At 48.5% G+C, this 21,539-nt stretch overlaps 1 protein-coding gene across 1 annotated transcript in view; it reads right to left on the reverse strand.

Annotated features, from left to right (window-relative positions):
- LOC105569460 (homeobox protein Nkx-2.4-like) overlaps positions 1-20,704 on the reverse strand; it is a 37,709-nt gene extending 17,005 nt beyond the window's left edge. The window contains exons 1-2 of the mRNA XM_012025953.1: positions 18,234-20,704; positions 10,330-10,631 (exon numbers count right to left, since the gene is read on the reverse strand). Coding sequence (XP_011881343.1) covers positions 10,330-10,631; positions 18,234-18,996 — 1,065 coding nt within the window. The 5' untranslated portion in view covers positions 18,997-20,704. The remainder of the gene's footprint in view (positions 1-10,329; positions 10,632-18,233) is intronic.
- Between the last annotated feature and the right edge of the window lie 835 nt (positions 20,705-21,539).

Genomic DNA, 21,539 nt, shown 5'->3' on the forward strand with positions numbered 1-21,539 from the left:
TTATATTACACAAATGTTGTCACGAATTGACAGTTCTAGGAGCAAAAAGGTGCAAAAGTGTAGAATGACTCCAGCATCCCCTTAAGAAGCTTCATGTTCGGTGAATTGAAAAAGCCTAACAGAAATCTGCTGAATTAATAAAATTCGCATGGCTGAAATGTGATAAGCACAAATTTGAAGGAATAAAGGACTAAGAGCCGCGACAGGGTGTTAATATTTCATATTTTAAATTTATTGCGAAAAATATGAAATATTTAGACATTAACACCCTGTCGCGGCTCTTAATCCTTTATTCCTTCAAATTTCTGCTGAATTAAGTCAAACTTAAGAATCCCGGACTTTGCCGATCGTTCGTATTTTCCTGTCTTGCGGGGGTCACCCGGAAACTGTCGGATGTCTGAGGCTCATTTTCGCATCCCGAACCTTGTCAGGTGTGCCGGGAGCCGTCGTCAGTGGGGTGTAAGCTCAACTATTGCGTGTCGCTGTGCAGTAGCTGATTTTTATCGCTCCGATCTGTATAGCGCATATGTTACCGCGTGTAACCTCGTCGAGTGGCTGTTGTACGCTTCAACCTCGTTCCCGGAGCCGATATAACCCCCATTATACATCGGAGTTGCGTGTGTCGGGAATGCAACGAAAGCACTTTAAGGGGTTCCGTCCAGCCGACCGCGTCTCGAGGGTCCGCCACCGTCTGTCTAATTCTTTGAATATTAGCGGGATCGGCCGCCCTCGAAAATTCCTTTCACCCCTCTCGGATGTCGCCTCGAGCGTGGCCAGAATACCGGTGGTTGTCCCGCGGCTCGTGTGTTCGACCACTTTTCTCTATTATTCAATTTTTATTTTCCGGCCCGCGCGTTGCTTTGTACGTCGTTAAATCCGACGTTGTAAAACGATTGCGACGAACGGCATTCAGTTATCGGTGACGCGGCGAGAATAGTTTTATATACGAAGAGAAAAAACACAGAGAGTTAAAATCACAAATTAAAATTTTTTTTCTATACGAAGTTTTGCTTTCGAGAAAATCGGACTGAACGATTGGAAAAGTAGTAATGTCTTTCCTGTCATTTAGCTTGCATTGATTGTCAATGAATCTGTATCACGTAAAATCGACTTGACACGATAGCTTTGTCGCAATTAAATAAAATTATAGCGGTACATTAAATCAGACAAGCTCGAAATGATCTTGATGTTACAAATAAACTCCAATCATCGACGGGCTTCAATTCAATCAAATTCTCTGTTACTTTTTTCAATAGAACGCTAGATGTTTATTCAAACTTTGAATTAATCCTCGACCCCTGAAGACGAAACGCGGGTCGCGGCTGTTACACGCGATATTTGCTCGCCCGAGACGATTTTTCAGGATGGCTCATCATTAAAGCGAGCCGTGCAAATTCATCTTAAGGAGCATTACCGCGAAAGAAAGTAATACTCGCAGCCCTCGCCGCTGTTGGCTGCGTGAGGTTTTACGTACGCTTTGTGGCGCGGCCGGTTTTGCGTAGGGGTGAGAGACCTTATCTAAAAGCCACGAAGAGGCACTAGACGAGGGAAGTACCTCTTTCGCTGCTCCCGTTCGTTAATTCCTTTTCTACCGATAATCCACTCGAAGCTCGTCGAGTTTTCGGCTACGTACGCCGCGCGCTGACTTCGAGAGATCTACAAACAGCCATTTACTTCTGCGCGAGCTTACGTAGGATGTACGACGGAACTATGTGTGACGTGGATCTTCTAGAATTCTAGATCCCCACGGATTTTAATTCTTTCTCCAAATCTCGATCCCTTCGCGATCTTTTTTACTTAACGCCCCTAATCGTGTTCTAGTTGCAAACGAGCGGTTTGGGGGATCTTTAGAGAATGGCTTGTGCACATCGAAACGCGGCTTCGAGGCAGAACTTTGTCGAAATCGGGGCGGCGATTAAAGAGCGAATCTTGTAGCGAATTCGGCAGCTTGCACTAGTGCGCACTGAGTGCACACCAACACCCACAGAAAAAATTTCCGGGTCCAATGCTGTTACACTTGAATGTATCAAGTCAAGGTACATTAATTTGACATGAAATTAAACATGTCGACCTTTATTTTGTCAAACAACTAACTATTGCATTCTGCTTCGTTCCATCTCATTACAAACACATCGTCAAATATCGCCTTATCGTCAAATGCTCCTATCGCCCTTATCACAATTAATAGTTCTGTCGAATTCACTGTTGGGTACACGACGATACGACGGAGGCACGTGACGATCTCGATTATCGCGTGTATCGGTGCCGCGCTGTACCCAGACTTCTTGCGGGAGCAAATCCAGAGGCTTGCGCTCTCTGTGAAAGATCCGACGATGAAAACGGGACGCGCGGCGTGTAGCGGGCGCGCAGCGAATTGTTATTTCAAGAGAACTGCCGTCCGTCAGTTCGTTTGTCCATCGCTCCCGCCGCGATGCGATGTGTAAACAGGGAAAGTTAAACAAGATAGGGATATATAACTGGTGTGTACGTAAGAACACGGTGCGCAGGCATGAAATTCAAGGCTAACAATGTCGACCTCGAGCGACAAGCGCTTCTGATGTGTGAATTTTGTCCATTGAGTCCTACCGCGCGTCTTGCTGCATCGAGGAAAAAAAAGTTTGACACCGTGAAATCAATCTTATTTTAAAGCGCGCTGGCGCTTCGCAGACTTTTTCACGGCGCCGCGAAATAAGATCTCCGTCTTTTGTCACTTGTTTATTTTCATTCCGGCACATTTGTTTGCGGCGATCCACGAAGAGCGAAATGGAACCGGATGTGGGTACGACTTGTCGTGTGAGCCGGGACTAGGGTGTGGCGGACGAGGCACTTGTCTCGTGTAAAAGATTTCTAGGGGTGCAAAGATGACAATACAAATTTTGTATACATGATGATTAGATGTTCTAACAAAGTTAACAACAATATATCAAATATAACTAATTAAAATTATTTTTTTATATTTTATATGCCGTAAAAGAAATATTTTCGTTACCGAGGGGCTCGTTTTTTTCTTTAGCCCCGGGCGTCAGAATGTCTAGTCCCGGCTCCGCGTGTGAGATTTCCATAAATGCAGAAATGAAGATGTCATCCGCGGAATTCGGTTTTTAATCGTCGAAAGGATTAAATCACGAAGCGGTGACGGCCGTTCTCAGGTAACATCCCTCCGGGTGAAACGTCGGTCCATATTTATCTTTGGGAGCCACACCCGTCGTGCCCCTTGCGAAAAGGGCCACAGGGGTCCGGCAAGAATTTACTCAGCGCGAGATGCTTTAACTTCCGATTAACTCGCAGTTTACTCTCGTTCAGACAGGTAAATGAAACGCTTGGCATGTCGAACAGCGTGGTTCTTGAGACACCGGCTGATCATGAAGGACACCTGTCAACACGTCCCTTCAAACTAATTGGTGGAAACAAATCTATTGTACCATATCTAATCCGTTTAGGACAGTCCTAATCGATCCCCGAGGCGACGCGTGTAGATCACATCTTTATTCGTTGATTCTTTTGCTGTGAATATTGTAATTCTTACATAACGAGGATTTTTTATTACGATTTTTCATTCAGAAAAACTTACGTGACATCTCGGAGAAATTACCGCGCTTGAATTATCTCAGTGAAGCCTTTCAATATAATCTTGCACTAATTTGTAGGGCTTTTCACTTTTGCGATCGTTTGAAGTGTCTCGTCGTTTGATCGCCGTTGTTATTTTGTTACGAAAAACAACAACAACAACGGACGCACGCCCCCGGAACTTCGGAACGTAACAGGCTGTACGAGTCTCCAACTATGCAAAATTTCAAAGTGTTATTTTCGAACTGTTACATAAAAGCAGATCCCGGTATCTTCTTACACGTAGGACAAATGTACGAGAGGGTCAAACGTAATTCGAGCCTCTTTCCGCTCGTTCCACTTTACGAGTCCGGAGCCCACTCAGCACCGTCTCTGTCCCTCTCTCTTTTTTTCTCTCTCTCCCCCCCCCCCCTCTCTCACTCTCACTCACTCGTTGTAACGATCTCTCCTATCCAGGTAACGCGTGTCGTCCGTTTGACATTAGTTGGCCCATTAAATGCCGATAAATCTCGTGGGTGGCACGCCGAAGTCAAGGGGAGGCGCGATTATATCGCGCGTGTGCTACGAACACGCCGACACGCGTTCGGCAGGCATCGAGTATCTGTTAGCCTCTGCTCGAACAGAGTCAAGCTCGTAGGTAGGTAGGCGGCCAGGACGAGGTCAATCGAGAGAGACAGAGACAGAGAGAGAGAGAGAGAGAGGGGGGGTGGGAGGGAGAGGAAGGGAGAGGAGGCGGATAGAGTGGACGATTGATCAAGTTAGCGTAACGTCATTACGTCGCAAGTACATCGGGGGTTGACGCAAAACGGCGGCCACCGCCTGCCCCTCGCTAGGTACAACAGCCTCCTCGGGCAATTTGACTCGACACCAACCTTCGGATTATCCGGTTGGTGGCCTGTACAGCCTCGGGTGATTCTCTCGGTTGGGGTTCGTTACGACGTGGCACAACACAGACTTCCGTACACTACTAAACTACTACCCTCAAGCTGAAAAGTGAGGCGTGGGTTCCGCCATGTTTTGTTAGGTGAATAAAGCTGTACCTATATAGATGCATCGGTGTGTCATTGGCAAAGGTAGCAATCTAGTAGTATATAGAAGTCTGTGGGCACAAACAAGAGAGAGAGAGAGAAAGAGGGGGGGGGGGGAGAGCCACGTATATACATTTTTCTTTAAGCGGACCACTCGTTCGTTTATGACGAGACGATATCGATACCGATAGGACCTGAGCAAAATGGCTGTCTTATACTCCTAAGACAGCCTTAAGACAATGTTTTATATTTTAAGCCTTTGTCTTGAGGTAACGCACAATAACTGTCTTATGTCTTAAGAGCACAAGACAGCCATTCTGCTCAAGCCCCATAGCTGCGCAAATTCGGACGAAGCCGACGAAAGGGAAACGGACAAAGGATAATCTTACACGTGAATAAAAACGATCCATCATTATCGGAACGTAAAGGCGTTCGCTCGTATACACTGCGAATAAATATCGCGCGAACGAATAGAATTCTCTTCGGATAACCATCGCGTTCAGCTAGCAATATCTGTTTAATGAGAGCGCGTCACGTCTCCGTCGACAAGAGACCCGTAATTTGCCTCGGCGGAGGATTAAGTGCGAGTGTCTGCGTGCAAGGAGCTCGCCGCACGACGGCGAGCCCGCGAATACCGGGATCAACTAACGTCAAATTATGATTAGGGCTGTTAATTGTCCCGTGTTGACCCTGCTGAGTGGTGGCCCGAGGACAAACACGATTCCGCCTCCCTTTTGTTGTTTTAACTCAATGCCGCCGGCCGGAGATGACTTACCGATTACCCAGCGTGATGTCTGAAAACCAGGGGTCTTCCGCAGCCCCCAAATAGAAATGACTTTCTGGTTACCGCGAAGCGATGCGTGGAGTAATTTCGTGCGGCCGGCAAGGCGCGACGGCACGTGATTTTGCTCGACCTTATCTTGCCTTTTATTCGCGAATAAAGTTCGGGAAGTAATCACTTTTATCCTAGTTTGCGTAGATCCAAGTAGGAAGTATAAAAGTATAAGATATCCGAGCCTTCGCATTCCTGAATTAAGCTGCGTCCTTAAAAAGTCATTCGATCATTAAGGAATACTCGACTTGGAATATCTCAAGGATTTCGCGAAGGATGTCTCGTCAAGTCACTCTGTAATTACTCGGAAGAGAGCGGAAAAGGACGAGGCGAAGAGACGCTGAATCCCTATCGACACGTAGATCGTTCGATACCGTGCTTTTTCCGTTAGCACGGGCCTTTAATTTTAGCGTCTTTTCAGAATCGACAGCTGAGGGGATTGATGCGATAAAGCGCTGTTAAGGGACGTCGATATTTGCAGTCCGAATATATGCACCCTCGGCGCGAGTGCCGCGAACGCATCACAAAGAACTGTAGCTCGCGTACAGGGCGAAGCATAAAAAGCTGCTTCCGGTTTCGTCTTAACAAACCGCAGATAATCTTACTCTGCAAAAATATAATTATCTACCAATAAATGCTTCGACACTAAACGCGATACCGATCTTGCGAGAAGAAAAACTTACGACTCCAAATCTCAAACGAAACATCAATTGAAGCAAAAACTAGCGTACGTTACGTTTCTTTTGGAAAAAAATGGAAGAGTTTAAATGTACATGTAAAGAGATGCCAGTCGAAAAGGTAAAAGTAGTATGAAAATAAAATATGGAAAGCAGGGGTTCGGTAACTTTTGCGCTGGTCTGTAGATGCGGCGTCGGCGGCAACTCGCGTGCCATCACTAGGCAGGTATCTTCCGCACAAATGACACAGAAGTGCAGAAAGGAGTGTAATTATGTCGGCATTCTGTCCGTGCGGATTTCGCGGCGCATAAGCGGACTGCAAAAGCCAGCGACATATTCATGTGTGCGTTATGCGAGGGTGCCGGGAGTGCACTTGAGAGACGCGAGCACGCGTTGCAGGACGTTCGATTAACCGCGTGCATTTGACAACCAAGAAATCGCCAGTCTGCGTAGCTCAAGACACGTCAAATTCTTGAATTTTCAATTACACTTGTCAAGACAATTGATTTGTCCAAAAAGCTGCACCTCTCGGTTATAAAGCAAAATGCTGCGTCGAAGAAATTTCTCATAATGACGTAACTGCTCGCGTATAAACCTTGATATTTTTACGAGAATATTTCGCCAGTGGTGGAGGATAAAAAAGAAGAGAAAGAAAGTGGATGCGTAAAGTGTTCCAATATTAGCGAAATTATATAAATTGACCCTCGCAATAAAAATTCTCGGGGAAGAACCGAGAGCAGAAAAATCTGTGGTGGGATACGTGGAATTCTGCACCTTTGGAAAATTAAAAGTAAAGACATGTGGAGCGTATTTTCTGAACAGGATCCAGCGGAGGGGGGATTAATGCTAATGTTAAGGGCGAACATCCGCGAGTTAACGGCGCCGCTTTCTCCATTATCGTGTCAAAGAGCCACGACGGCCGTGCCGTTGCCGCTGTCGGTCGTTCCGTCTCTCGTCTGTGCCGATAGATCTCGAAAACGGCGGTAGCGACGTGTTTGCACGGCATTGAGCTCGCCCTCTGTGCTCCACGGGATTCGATCCCTCTCCTGACGCGCACGCCATGGGGTTGGCGACCGCAGCGCAGGGGGATGAGGCCGAGGGGGGGGGGGCGAGGGCTCGGTGGTACGCAAACCCATTATTATGATTATTATTCGCGTAGCTGAATCGCGCGCGGCCGCGATCTTCCTGCCTTCTCTCTCCCCTCCCCCTCCTGTCTCCCCCCCCCTCTTTCTCTTTCCTCTCTCGCCGATCCTCTCGTTCTCTTATCCGACATTATTCCACGAGACAACGTTCCCCGCGCTATTCGTACGCCGCCTTCGTAGTCGAAGATACTTCCGGCGATTGTACCTACACGCGTGTGTTACGAGCATTTTGATAATACTTTTGCGGCCATTTCCGCTATTTTTCTAAACGGGAACGTTCGGCGGTAAGTGCAGTACGCGTTACTCGTACACCGCGCAACAATTATAAGTCGCGGTTGCCGCGACGTCTGTTTTGGGTAACAAAAGATTCGATGTCGCCGACAGGTTTTCGCGGACGGCCTGATAAATCGAAACTTTTCGGAAAAACGGGGGGGGGGGGAATAGAGAGGTGGGATAAAAGCTACGATAGGCGGACCGCGGGGGGGGGAGGGAGGGGGAAGTGTAATTTGCCTCTAATGCGACACTCGACGTAGCAGCTGGCTCCACCGGCCCTCTGCTTTTCCATTCGCCACTCGGCCGCAACCGGCAACAGTAGCGATAATAATAACAATACTGGTAACAATGCCCAGGAGTGGCTAGGCATTGTAACACTGCACCGCGCGAAGAAGAGGGGAGGGGGCCGGGTACTTGGAGTAACAATGCGAGCGCAAAATGGAGGGACCCATCTGCGTGTGCCCCGTGCCAAGGGGGAAGGACAACGCGCTCCGGAGGGAAGCGGGGACGAGAGACAGAGAGGGAGAGAGACGAACGCAGACGAGATAAATGCAATGCGTCGTCACGCGCACCGTCGCCATTTTTTTTTTGCAGGTTGCGTCCGCGATAAGAGATTTCCCTTCGAGATGGCGGGCAGCCGTTCGCTCGCGATTCTGCGATTCTGGCGATTTCAAGTGCGATTGCCGAGAACAAGTTGGCGGACAGAGAGGCGGGCAACCAAGCACGGAGAAGAGCAGCTAAATGTGCGCGGAGCATTGCATTTACATTTCACGAAACGTTTACGAGTATCCATCCTGTGGTTACGAAACCACGTGATTTGTATTTTACTAAACGTTACGCGATGTACGCGCGCCGGGGAGAAACGTAAATCGTCCGCAACTTCCTTCCCTCCCGCGATCACGTGGCTCCCGCGATCGTTACGGTCCACCATGAGACTCGTCGAAACTTATGTACCGATTGTGCCCGGTCGCCCCGGGCGCGCATGAAAATCCCGGCTGATTGCAATCAGGCCTCTTTGCCGACTTCCGTGCTTGACACGGAATCGACTCGTCACCATCGCGCGGGCCCTCGACTCTTCCGGTTCAAGGAAACGCTTGCGTTTCCACTCTGAGACGTCTGTCGCCCGCAGTGGGAAGCTTAATTCTCTTCAGACCTGGCTGTCGCTAACTAGGCATTTTTATTTCGTCAATTTCGTTGCCACGTATAGTCGCAAATATCCGAACGCGATGCGTTTCCTCTTTGAGGACGCTTCCGGAAAAAAACACGTGAATTTTTGCAGCTCAAACTACGTCTCGCAAACGAGCGAAGATCAAATGTTACGTTCTCAATTTTATCTAATCGGTTCACTTTGTTCCTAAGTTGGTCCAACATGAATAAGATAAATTTTTTTAAGTATTTTATTTAGAAGATTTACGTAGACCCCCAAAATATAGTTTGCCAATCATAATCGCACATACGGAATGCTTGAACAATTGTCTATCGCAACGTATTGCGTCAAGTCCAAGTCGACGTAGGTCCGTACTCTCCAAGACCCGGTTTTCCATTGTCTGGTTAACTGTTGACCAGATAATTCTCTGTCTCGTTTTGGATAACAATATAAAGAAAGATAGAGAGTCGACAAACTTGTGGTTAACAGGGAACCGGAGAATGAAAAACCGGGCCTTAAAGTCAATCAGTGGATTATCACTGAAAACAGTGAACAGTCACTGATTTGCAGTTATAAGTGTCCCACTGAAAATGGCAGTACGCACGCAGCGAATTCTCTTTTAAAATTTATCCTGAAAGTCACGTGATCGTGGGACAACACGGCACTTCGAGGAACTTTTACGTACATTTCACTACTCTCTAAAAGTTAAACAGTGAACTATCACTGAAAACGGTGAGTAATCACTGATTCACAACTCTCCACTGAAAATCGCAGTGGTATATTTGTAACTGTGAACCAGCAAGTATTCACTGTTTTCAATCATAATCTACTGATTGACTTTTAGAGAGTAGTAATTATATTTAATATACATTTTACTAGTAAAATGCATGGTAAAATTTCAAAAAACTGTCATAAAATTCAAAATGCCGTCTTGTCCCACGAGCACGTGATTTTCAGGATAAATTTTAAGAGAAAATTCTCTCCGCGTACTTGTGACTGCAAATCAGTGACTATTCACCGTTTTCAGTGACAATCCACCGATTGATTTTTACAGAGCAAAAGATATTTGAGATATTAATGGTGTTTAACGTAAGTTATACATCGATAACTTAACGTCCTCGTGGAGCGTCGCAAACGTCGCGATGACAAACGGACAATTCGACGCGCTTGTTTTCAAAGGGCTGATAAGTGAATTGAGCCAGACGGAGAGACGAACGGTAGACGGAACGATAGACCGAACGAGGGGGAGACCCGCGCTACGTGCGTGAACGCAGGATGCGGCCAATGAGCCACGTAACAATTATTTATTGTTGCCAGACCGCTATAGACCGCATCTCGAGCCGGCCAGACCTGTCTGCGTCCAATGAAAATGAATACGCTCGTTAAAATCGGCGTATGCCGGAACCAGCTATCTTGTCCGCTCGATAAAACGACAACTACCGTGGATATCTTCGTCTTAATGCAAGACTCAATACAGACAATTGCGCGAGCAACACCTACCGGACGACGATCGATTCTCGCGCGCTTGGAACTAATCGAACTAGACGAGCCGATCGCTCGGCGTCTATTGCCTTTCGCGCGACGCGTTTGATCTGCGGCTAAAGGAGCATCCTGGTGATTCCGCGGGGACGCCCGCGAATACGAATAACAAGTGATCACATACCTGCGTGGGCGTTAGATGAATCAAGGACGCCAGATGCTCCCGTTCGGGCGCGCTGAGGTACTTTTGCTGCTTGAATCGCCTCTCGAGCTCGTAGACCTGGGCCTGGGTGAAGAGCACGCGTCTCTTCCGTCTCTGCGCGAGGGGGAACTGCATCGCGCCGACGCCCATGCCGACGCCGACTCCGACGCCGACGCCCACCCCCATTCCCGACGACTTGGTCATGTCGCCCATCGACTGGCCCACCGAGCAGCCGGCCATGTTGGTCCCGGCGCCCGCCGCCGCGGCGCCCATCAGCCGCGAGACTGCAAAACATATTGAACAAACCGGGAATGATACTTTGCGAGCGTGCTCTTTCCGCATGCACCTTCCTCATCAAGACTTACGGGCTACGCTTAAGCGACGTGAGACATATATATCGATTTCGCAGGTTTCCCGATCGGATTTTCCACCGTTTTCCGACGAACCCGCGCTCTGATATCGTTGGTCCCGACCTTTCACACGATAGATATAAATTTATAATAGATAAATAAGGTATGGCACAGCCACTTGTGCTGGAAATCATGGTCTTATGCCTGGTAAGGCAATTCCTCCAAACAGATGCGCAATTAGTATTGTGGGAAGTGACGATTCTTGCTAAAATATATCTCGTTTCCTACACGGGGAGACCGATATGGCTACCATACGTCTAATTAGGGTTGACGCAACCCCAATAAATAGTAATATCTGGGACAGCTATATCTGTGGTTGTCAGACCCACGTTGGTATGATAAGTAAGTGGAGACAACTCTATGCGTTTTGTGCAGCAAACTTAGTGAATGTCGCAACGCAAAACAATGTAGATGCCCCTACTATTTATGCGGCAACATTTTCATTTTAGTTATTCTCGTGTACCTTGTTTATCTGTTGCGTGTAAAGTTCTGGATTTAATATATTCACGATCTATAAATAGGAAGGATCTGCGCCCCACGTTAGACACAGCGCGAGTGAAACGATTGAAAATTAATTTCAGAAAAAATGCTAGCAACGGCTTCAGTGTAGTGACAGAGATTATAATAATTATGACATATTCATATTTTCATAAGTACACGTCTAAGCGCGTACGGTTGAACGATTCCTCTCTAGAATCGTGCTACCGAGGAGGGCTCGCCCAGACGAGCGGGCGAGCGAGCGAGCGGTCGTCTATCCCTTGTCAGTTGGCGAGGAGCTGTCAAAAATGAACGCGCCTGGGCGCGGACAAAGGGAACGATTTAGGCGCTGCGAAGTGCTACGTCACCGGAGCACGGGAGGTCCCCGAGATGAAGTTCCGAATTATTATGCCTGTGAGAACCGTATTCTCGAGCCGTCAGTGGAGTCGAGGGCGAGAAAGAAATACCACTTGAGCGCAGGAACAAACACCGTCAAATTTGTTTACCTCGGCGCGCCCGGTACGGGAGAGAAATCGCGGAGACCGCGGGCAGGAACAAAATCCGGAGCGCGCCGGGCGAGACGCGATTGTCGTATTTTACGCCGGCGGAAGGCGGCGGCGGCGGCGGCATTTTCGTCGGGGCTCTCCTCTCCTCTCATTACGCGGATATCCGGAGCGCTCGTATTCGATAGCCTATATTTCGACGGTCCGATTCGAGTTCTCCCACCTGGATCGTCGCGCCGATTACGAATCGCCCTGCGTTCGAATCACTCGGAACTGACTCCGCACCACTTGTCTACTAAGGACCTGCGTCCACACATTTCTCGGAACTTGAACTTGGACCAAGCCTTTATGGAACAGCTGCAAGTTGATTGGCTACACATAGTTTTGCGTAGCCAGAACCTGGACCAAGTTCTGGCATCGTGGATACAGACCTTCACGACATGTTCTATCCGCGAATTTTTTAAAGCTACGACCTCTCGGGGCCAACGGTCCTCTTCTACAAATTCGCGCGCGATCTCTCATTGCCACGATCGGGTTTACACAAGTCCGGAAACAGAGTCCAACTCTCAGGCGTCGATTATCTCGCGTCTAGTGTTAATTGGCGCCGCGAGGAATTTCTCGTAAATCACGCCGGTGATGTAAATTATTATGTTTCCCGTGCGGTGCTATCCTTTTAAACCGGCCGTCAGCAGTCACCGAGAACAATGCGTACGGGTACGACTGACGGGACGGGATGTTTCGATGTAACTTCTGCCAATACACGAAGGCAGATCCCGATGATGGGCGAACAACGCGCGTGCAGGAACTCGTTAAGTAAATTGACGTTTCTCCAACCGTCTACCTGACCACCGGCGTCGCACTCTGCCTCACGTCGAACATCCCCGTTTCGAAACGTAATTATGTGGCGTAGCGACCGAGACGAGAAGGGAGTAACCTCCTCCGCCTCGGCTCTTCACCTTCCAATTAGGTGACAAAAGCCCAAAGATTTCTCGCTCCGAATCACAGACGCCTTCGCGTACCGCCCACAGTGTGAAAGTCGTCCAATCCAGCGGGATAAAAATATCTCGGCCGACGACATGTAGATTTAGGCGTAACGTTTTACGTCCACGCGTCGATTGTATAAATTTACTCATTGCGTCATTTCAAGCCTCACTTTGATCCCCGCTTGAATTAGGAGGTCAATTCTGTATCTTACACTAGAGTAAAAATGCTAAAAGTGAGTAGCTTCCCGAGACGAAATTTTGACCCTATGTTGAACCTTTGTATAGTAGAACCTAAGACAGTAAAAGACGTTGAACTGCAAATACAAAATTTACTCCTACTTAAAAACTGATAGTGTCGGAAATTTCTACTTTTGCCAATTTAGCATTAAAGTAGGTCCTTTTAAGTAGGAGCTAGAGTAAATTTTTAGAATTAAAGATTTAAGGGAGGAGTAAAAAATATAATGTCATCAAAGTAGGTTACTGCTGGTCTATGTAGGTGTATGGATCAGCTAAGTAGGTGTAAGGTATCCTTAAAAGTGTCAAAAAAGTACCAAAATTTCGACTCGGGTAAATTATATAAGTAGTAAATTTAAATTTGTCGAGCTTTCTAATCTCCCCCTTAGAAAGAGACAAAGCCGCTCACTTTTAGCATTTTCACTATATTCCAAGACACAGAATTGACCCCCAGATCTTATATAAAACGTTACATAATAATGCTCGTGTCGCGGGATTTGTAACTACTAAATCTACTGCAGAATCTTGTTCGTAGTCACGTTCCGCGTAAAGGTCCATTTACACGTATTCGTGACGTATCAGTACCGTATCAGTGCCGTGTCAGTGGTGTTCGTGATATATCAGTGACGGTTAATCGCATCTATCCATAGTTTGGATCCAATAGTTTTCAAGATGGCTCAAGTTTACGGATGACGAATTGGCAATAATTGTTATAACTTTAGACGAAGAAGAAGCAAATAAGATTGAACGGCCCGAATACGGGACTGTGCCGGACGTGTGTCAACACGTCCATTAAAAAACAAGAAAACAACATTTCTTATCACCGAAGCCCGTATCAGACTACGGGTCGAGATTGAGATTAGATTGAAATTTGACCAATCAGAGTACAATTCGCTAAACTTGAGACTGGTAAACTGTACGGGCTTAATACTTAATATGAAAATTCACGGAACTGAACGGACACGTCACGGATTCGTGTAAATGAACCTTAATGCAGAGCTAAATTAGAAACGCGAAATTGACTTTTGAAAAGTAACGTAATGTTCTTCTACCAAATATGTAGAAAGTGTCTTGTTTAGAATTATTAGAGGTTAAAACTCGTAATCAATTTTACGTGTTTAGTAAGAAGGGAATTATACATTTGTACAGAGCGAAAATAAGACCAGATTCAGAACAAAATTGATAGTTTATTATCGCGACAATAATATATGCATACTGTGGAAAAGAACATGAAAAGTCACAGAGAGAGAGAGAGAGAGAGAGAGAGAGAGAGAGAGAGAGAGAGAGAGAGAGAGAGAGAGAGAAATATATGTGCATCGAATTAAAGCGAACGAGTTAAATGTGAAAAAAATATAAAAGAGAATATAAAAATTATATAATATATATAAAAAGAGAAAGGATACGGTGAGATAATACAAAAGAAATGATAAATCTTGTCGAGTACAGAATACAGTAGAAACTTGCATTTTTCACAGGCGAGGAATTTTTTAATAATGTTTTGTAACTTTGGGACAAAACAATGTGCGGCTCGAAATGTTTATACCAACGTGTTCATAATTATGCATTTTCCTGAATAACATATTACTTCCGTATAATTGATCCAATTTGAATCACGATTTTGATTACATTACGCAAGATTAATAATAAAACAATGAAGTCGCGTTATCGACAACATTGCATATGCGATGTGACGTAAAAAGTGACAGAAGAAATTCGTCAACAGATAACGCTCTCGTAACGATGAGAGCACAAGTTTTTAATAGAACATTATTAAAATGCAAATCACGCGCGTTACAATCGGCCGACGCAATATATCATCGAAAGACGTCAAACTGCAAACAGCGCAATGATGTCAAAGTGCTAGGACAAGGAGATTAACGAGGAGATTCTCCTTGATCTAAAAATTCATTTTTGATAGCACAACAAACAACGATGCGTATGCAAATCTACGACTTCATAGAGTCGTAAAGTAATGCCGCTAAGGGACATGTCGACTGATCTTTTTCGCAAGGTCGTATCTCGATTTTACACAATTTCCGGTTTTTCTATTGAAACGTTCTTGTCCTAACTGAGTGTTTAAGCAGAAACACCGAAAATTACATCAAATCGAGATACGACCTTGCGAGGGAGATCAGTCGATATTCAACATTGCATACTTGGCCGATTTTGGGCAAAAGCACTTTCGCGATTTACGTAGTCGCTTCGCGACAATACATGATCTACGTAACGTTCTCGAGTCGAAATTTTGGTACTATTTTAATACTTTTAAGGATAATTTACATCTACATAGACTAGCAATAACCTATACTTTGATGACATTATATTCTCTTGCTTCTCCCTTGAATCTTTAATTTTAAAAATTTACTTTAGCTCCTACTTAAAAGGATCTACTTTAATACTAAATTGGCAAAAGTAGAAATTTTCGATACTATCGGTTTTAAAGTAGGAGTAAATTTTGTACTTGCAGTTCGACCTCTTTTACTGTGTTAGGGCCTACTATATAATAGAATTAAAGGTTCAACGTAGGGCCAAGATTTCGACTCGGGCCGAGTCGAAATTTTGGTACTATTTTGACACTTTCAATAATTTACACCTACTTAGCTGATCCATACACCTACATAGACCAGCAATAACCTACTTTGATGACATTATATTTTTTGCTCCTCCCTTGAATCTTTAATTCTAAAAATTTAATCTAGCTCCTACTTAAAAGCACCTACTTTAATGCTAAATTAGCAAAAGTAGAAATGTCCGACACTATCAGTTTTTAAGTAGGAGTAAATTTTGTACTTGCAGTTCGACCTCTTTTGCTGTCTTAGGTCCTACTACAGAATAGAATTAAAGGTTCAACACATGGCCAAAATTTCGACTCGGGCTGCCACATAATCGCAGTTCCAGAAGACAAATTCAAAGGATCGCGAAACGCATCCCGAGGGGGGCGAGGACGAGTCGTTCGCGGGGCTTTCCCCGCGCTCTTGTTTATTTTGCAAGGGGCGACGGTAAGTCCCGCGAAATCGAATTCGTATGGCGCGGACGGGCGTCCGCGTCTCAGGCCTTTAACTCGAGGACCAGTCCCTCTTATTTGTTTAACTAAAATCCTCAGCGCCGTCCACTAGTCGCGCTTTCTCGAATTCTGGATCGATACGACGAGCGACGAGCGATCGGCTCGCTAAAGTGGCGCGTGCGATGGACGAAAATCCACAGAGGAGGCGAACGCCTTGTTGACACAAGTCGCATGAAAGATGCGCGCATTGTTGGTCCACGGTGGTATGCGCGACGTTCCTTTTGTGGACACTGAAACGCGAAACTTATGCGGCGCCCTGGACATCCAAATGGATCTCCTCCGAAGTGTCAAAGCTCCTACACTTGCCGAGGACGCTTTTACGCCAATCCTTTTAAACTGTTCCACTCGGCGAATATCGCTGACTGCAAATGGCAGGCTACTCTATCGCCATTTGTTTGCCTCACGGGCGATTAAACTCAAAAGTCTTGTTTTAAGACACAAAAATAGACTTGGAGACCCTCTTCTCTCTGTTGTAATATCTAGGAAAGCCAAACCGACTTGAGGAAGATCAACATTCCGCGTTTTGTACCAAGCTGTAGCGTTGCAACTTTTCAATCTACTAAGCTCCCGGGGTCTCGCGGTGTGTTAGCTTATTTGTAGAAAGTTCGTGCGCGCGCGCTCTGGAGATGAAAATAAAATTCAACCTTCTCCCGTGGAACACACTTGGGAATGGTTGTAAACCGAGAGACACCGACAGGTTCTCCTTACCAATTAACGACGGCGCATTTTCGTCAACTTTGTAACGCGAGACCGACACTCTCTCGTCGGTCCCTAAATGGAGCTGAGATATCCATGGTCTTGTCGTTACAAGGCCGATAAAAGCCTGACGGACGTGACTCTTGGAAGGCGGAAGGAATAGCTCGTTGGGTGATAGGTTTTTATCCGGGCACTACTACGCACGTACAGCGCGTTTTCTCTTTCCCTCCGAAGCCTCGTCGCTTCGCGCCGCTTCCGGCATTTATCGCGCAAAACGCGAAACATAGGATTTTGATGAACATCTGATAACGTTGACTCTCTCGCGCGTGATTCTTCGACGTCCCTACCGATTTCACTCGTCGATTTTTCCGCTCGGCGATTAAATAACAGGTGTAGATCGTGCGTCCGATGTCGGTTTTCATGCTAACGATCGTCGGGAGGGAGGGGGGGGGACGCGTCTTTGAAAGTATAAGCGTCATCTATTCTACGAGACTACGCCGTGCCTCTCTGATAAATACAGACCCCTCGAAACTCATTTAACAGGCTGACAGAATGACTGTTTGCATTCGATAACTCGGTAACGTTCAGCGGACAGACTAACTGTCCGACACGTAATTCATCGAACCAGTCGCTGAATTAATCAATATGTAGACGAAGTCCGCGGAGGCTTTTTGCTCGTCTGACGAGCATGTAAATGTATGTGGATATACCTGGCAAAATATTCCCTCCATTAGCGAGCGTAAAATCGTTTCTCTCAAATTTCGATGAAAATGATTTTTATGCTTGTCCGCGACGACTGACGTAATTGCACTTTTCCACGTCTGTAAAGCCGCACAGTGGTGCTCGAGAAGCGGGCTTTGCGAACAAAGCCGCGATAAGGAAATAATCCCTTGGAAAATATTTGGTAGGACGTAGTTGAGTTTCATAGCAAGCTTGACAAGGACAGAGATGGAATTAACGAGATTAAATGGGCAATTCGTACCGACGCCATTTTGCTAAATACGGCGTACTGTTCGCATCTTCTCTCTTTTTCACGAATCTGACAATGTATACACGTTATAATTTACTCGAGAGTGTTACGTAACAATAGCTGCAAATCTGAGGCATCGGAGGACACTTGCTCTTTTCTATTTCATTCATCTCCCGCGCTGAAAAATAATCTTTCCCCGCCGCAGCTAATCGTGACTCGCTGAAAATATTTTGCTGCCATAACTATAAATTTCTAAACCACAGCAAACGAATTGCTGTCGCATCTGATACAATAGGCACAGTAGCGAAAGATTTACCTATCGCAATATTAGCCGTCCATATTTTACAACTGATATTTAGCTGCCACGTGCAGCTGTTAGCTACGGCGGCTACATTTGACTTTCCGCGCGCTCGCTTGAACACAAAACTCCGACGCCACAGATTTGCAACGGCGAGCGCAGCTAATTCAGCTAAACTCTCACGGGTTTCGTTCGTTTCCGGCATGACCGCGGCTCCTCCGTTCGCTTTGAATAAAAGAAAAGCTACTCACTGGCAAAGCGCGGATCGTTGGTGGCTGGTGGCGCCGGTGCGTACCACGGATGATGGTGCGACGACACCGCGTGCGACCTCATGGGGTCCGTGGCGGTGGCCGTGGCGCCCACGCCGGGCCCGGCGTGATGGTACGGCGACAATTCCGCGGCGCAATATTGGTATTGCGACGTGAGCTGCATGGTTGCATAAGGATTACCCATGGCACTCATGCCTCCGCCGGCACCGCCGGCACTACCACCGCCACCGGGGGCGGCCCCGTTGGCAACGGATACCGGTCCGGGGGTGCTGCCGCCGGGCGTCGAACCGCCGTGGAGCGGCGGGCTGCCGCTGCTCGCGCTCGAGCTACCGGTGTTACCACCCACCCGTGCACCGCACGCGTTCCCGTAAGGCGAACCCTGAGAATGCGTCACTACGCCGACACCAACACCGACGGCAGCGGCAGCGGCGGCGAGCTCGAGCTTCCGGTAGGACTCCTCGATCGGCGACAGGATATCAGTGACACTGAAGGGCGTAGTGTGGGCACCGCCGGCAGCTTGCACGTGAGACGAGTGCTGCTTCGGCGACAGGCTCATCGCCAGGTCAATGCCATTGAGGTCCGACAGTAGGCCGGCCTGGTCCAGCGATTGCTGCTGCTGTTGCTGCTGCTGCTGTTGTTGCTGCTGCTGCTGCTGCTGCTGTTGGTGTTGGTGATAAGTCGTGGCGCTGCCATTACCGCCTTGATTACCGCCACCGTTTCCGCCGCCGCCGCTGCCACCGCTCATCTCGGCAAGCCCGACGCCGTCGAAGTACTTGAAGCTCGCGCTTCGCGGAATGTTGAGGCCGGCGCTAGCCGTAACAACGGCGCATTATGACGCTACTGCTCCCTTTCTGTCCCTTCGCGCTCTCTCCTCTTTCTTTTAACCCTATTTTCTTCTTCTCTTTTCTATTTCATCTTACTTTATTCTATTCTATTCTTTTTTTATTTTCTTTCCGCACCAGCCTCACGCTTTTGTTAATCATTAAGTTGCATTCCAGTGTAGCAATGCGTTCACGCTTGAGGGGACACGGTCCCAGAGCGTTTGACAAATAACGATTCCCTACCGTCTAGTTCATCCACCACTCGCGCGTCCCCCGCGATCGATCGACTCCGAAATCCGAATGTCCGATCTTCGATCACCGCGGAACCTCGAGAGAGAGAGAGAGAGAGTACTCGTCGCGCGATCGCTCACTCGAGAAGATCAGTGCACACGACTATTAGTTAATCTCACAATGCCACAAGTCACACGCCGCTCACTTATTAGCACGACGGAGCACGGGCGCACAATTAAATAAAGGATTTCACCAACACCGGGGCCGTTCGACCCCGAAATCAATGTGGTGCCCGTGCTCGTCCCCTTCTCTCCTTCCGTGATGACGTTTAAACGCACGCATAGCTTTTGCAACGGCGCGAAAACAAATTTCTACACACAGGCACGTTACAGCTCACTGGTAGCGCTCCGGATTCGCGAGATGCTGCGCGCACCGACCGTGTTTTTTCTCAGCGAACCGTATCGAACTCCAACCCGCCCCGTCCGCGCCGATACTTTACTTGACGACGCCGTCGATGCTGGCCGTCTTATCCATTTTCTTTCCTATATATCCGTCGTCGTCCTCCGGATACCTTCCCGAGAAACGGCCCCGCGCCGCAGGACTGGCATGAAGAGACTTGGGCGACGCGACGTCACGTGGCGCACGGCGAGCCGTCACACATAACCGGAGTACACGAGGCCGCGGTCGGCCGGCGGCCGACTCGGATGGCTCTCCCGGAATCGCCGCTGCCGTTTCGCGCCACGGAAACCCAAAACGGACGAGGGACACGCTGGGTGACACGGCGACCTTGCACACGTGGTCGAGGATAGTGGCCGGCCAGAGCCGGCCGGCGGCCGACTGAAATCACACGGGGGTCTTGGAGTCCTTGGATTCCGCCGATAGAGAGACGATGGTAGATGTACCACTCTACGCTTCGCCTCCACCTTCGTCGAGGATACACTCTCCTACGGAGAAGAGCCGCTCTATGGATGGATGGATGGATGGATGGCTGGCTGGCTGGCTGGGTGGCTGCCTGCCTAGCTGGCTGGCTGGCTGGCTTGGCTGGCTGGCTGGCTGGCTGGCTGGATGGATGGATGAATGAATGGAGAGGACTTCTGTCGGGTACTCCTGGAGAGGTCCTCACGGCCGCTTAGACCCACTCGACCAGCGCTCGCCCGCTCGCGCTCGCGCTCGCGCTCGTTCGCTCGCTCGCTTGCTCGCCCGCCCGGGCACAGGCCCCACAGCCTCTCGCGGAGAACCCGTACGACGACACGATGAGTGGAGTGCCCACTACGGAGAAGTGCCTGCTACCAAGAGTCGTGATGAGATGTCCCCTTTTGCGTGTGAGAGAAGGGTTTCCATACGCCGTGGAGAGGAGCGGAGAGGCCGCGACGCCGGAGAAGTGGATGCTGAGATCCGCCGCGCGGTCATTGGACGAGCGCCGTCGCGCGGGCGGTGCGACCCCCGTGTCTCGCCGCTCATTGGGTATCGCCGTGAGCCGCCGCTACCCGGAACGGGACGAACCCTCCGCGTCGGCCGGCGCGCCGTTGGTGCCGTGCCCGAGCGAGCCGGAACCGCGTCTGCCTATCGTGACGCTCGCGCGAGGCCGCGCCAGGCCGCGCCGACATTGTGGCGGCCGCTACGCGCAAATACCGTGCGCTCGCCCGACCGCCGGGGGCGGTCGCCCCGTTCGGCGCCGCCCACTCCGCGACGAAAGGGCGGGGAAAAACCGATGACGGAAAAATGTTCGCGGCACACGCGCCGAAATCCTCGCTCGGGGCTCAGCGACCGACGGTACTTTTCGATCTTCCTCGGCTGTCACGCATCGCTTCCAAGCGCATAAATCCGGGCTCCCTCGGCGAGAGAAAGCCCCGAATTCCACGTCGCTGCTAAGATTCTCTCGCACGTTTTTTTTCTTCCCTTTCGGACGGAACGCGCGGTGCCTCCGTCGCCGTTCTCCTGTGGCTGTCGGCGCAAGCGTGGAAATCAGGCATCGCCGTTCAGTGGTGTTAATCCGATGAATGTCTCTTACGCGGGTGATACATCGGCGACGCTCGCCTCCGTCTTGTGCGTCCGATAACGAGTCCGATGCGTTAGTGCATGCTGGTGCAAATTACAAAGGCTGTTGTACACAAATTTGTCTAATCGCAAAGGCATTAATTGAGCGTCTGCCGAGGCAGAGGAGGGACGTTTGATCGATCTCCCGCCAAACGACGGGATACGACGCTCGTGCTCGACATTGCTGCACAGACAGGGG

The sequence above is a fragment of the Vollenhovia emeryi genome, unplaced genomic scaffold (genome assembly GCF_000949405.1).
Source record: "Vollenhovia emeryi isolate VEMERY1.0 unplaced genomic scaffold, V.emery_V1.0 DF939124.1, whole genome shotgun sequence".
NCBI classification, from domain to species: Eukaryota; Metazoa; Arthropoda; class Insecta; order Hymenoptera; family Formicidae; genus Vollenhovia; species Vollenhovia emeryi.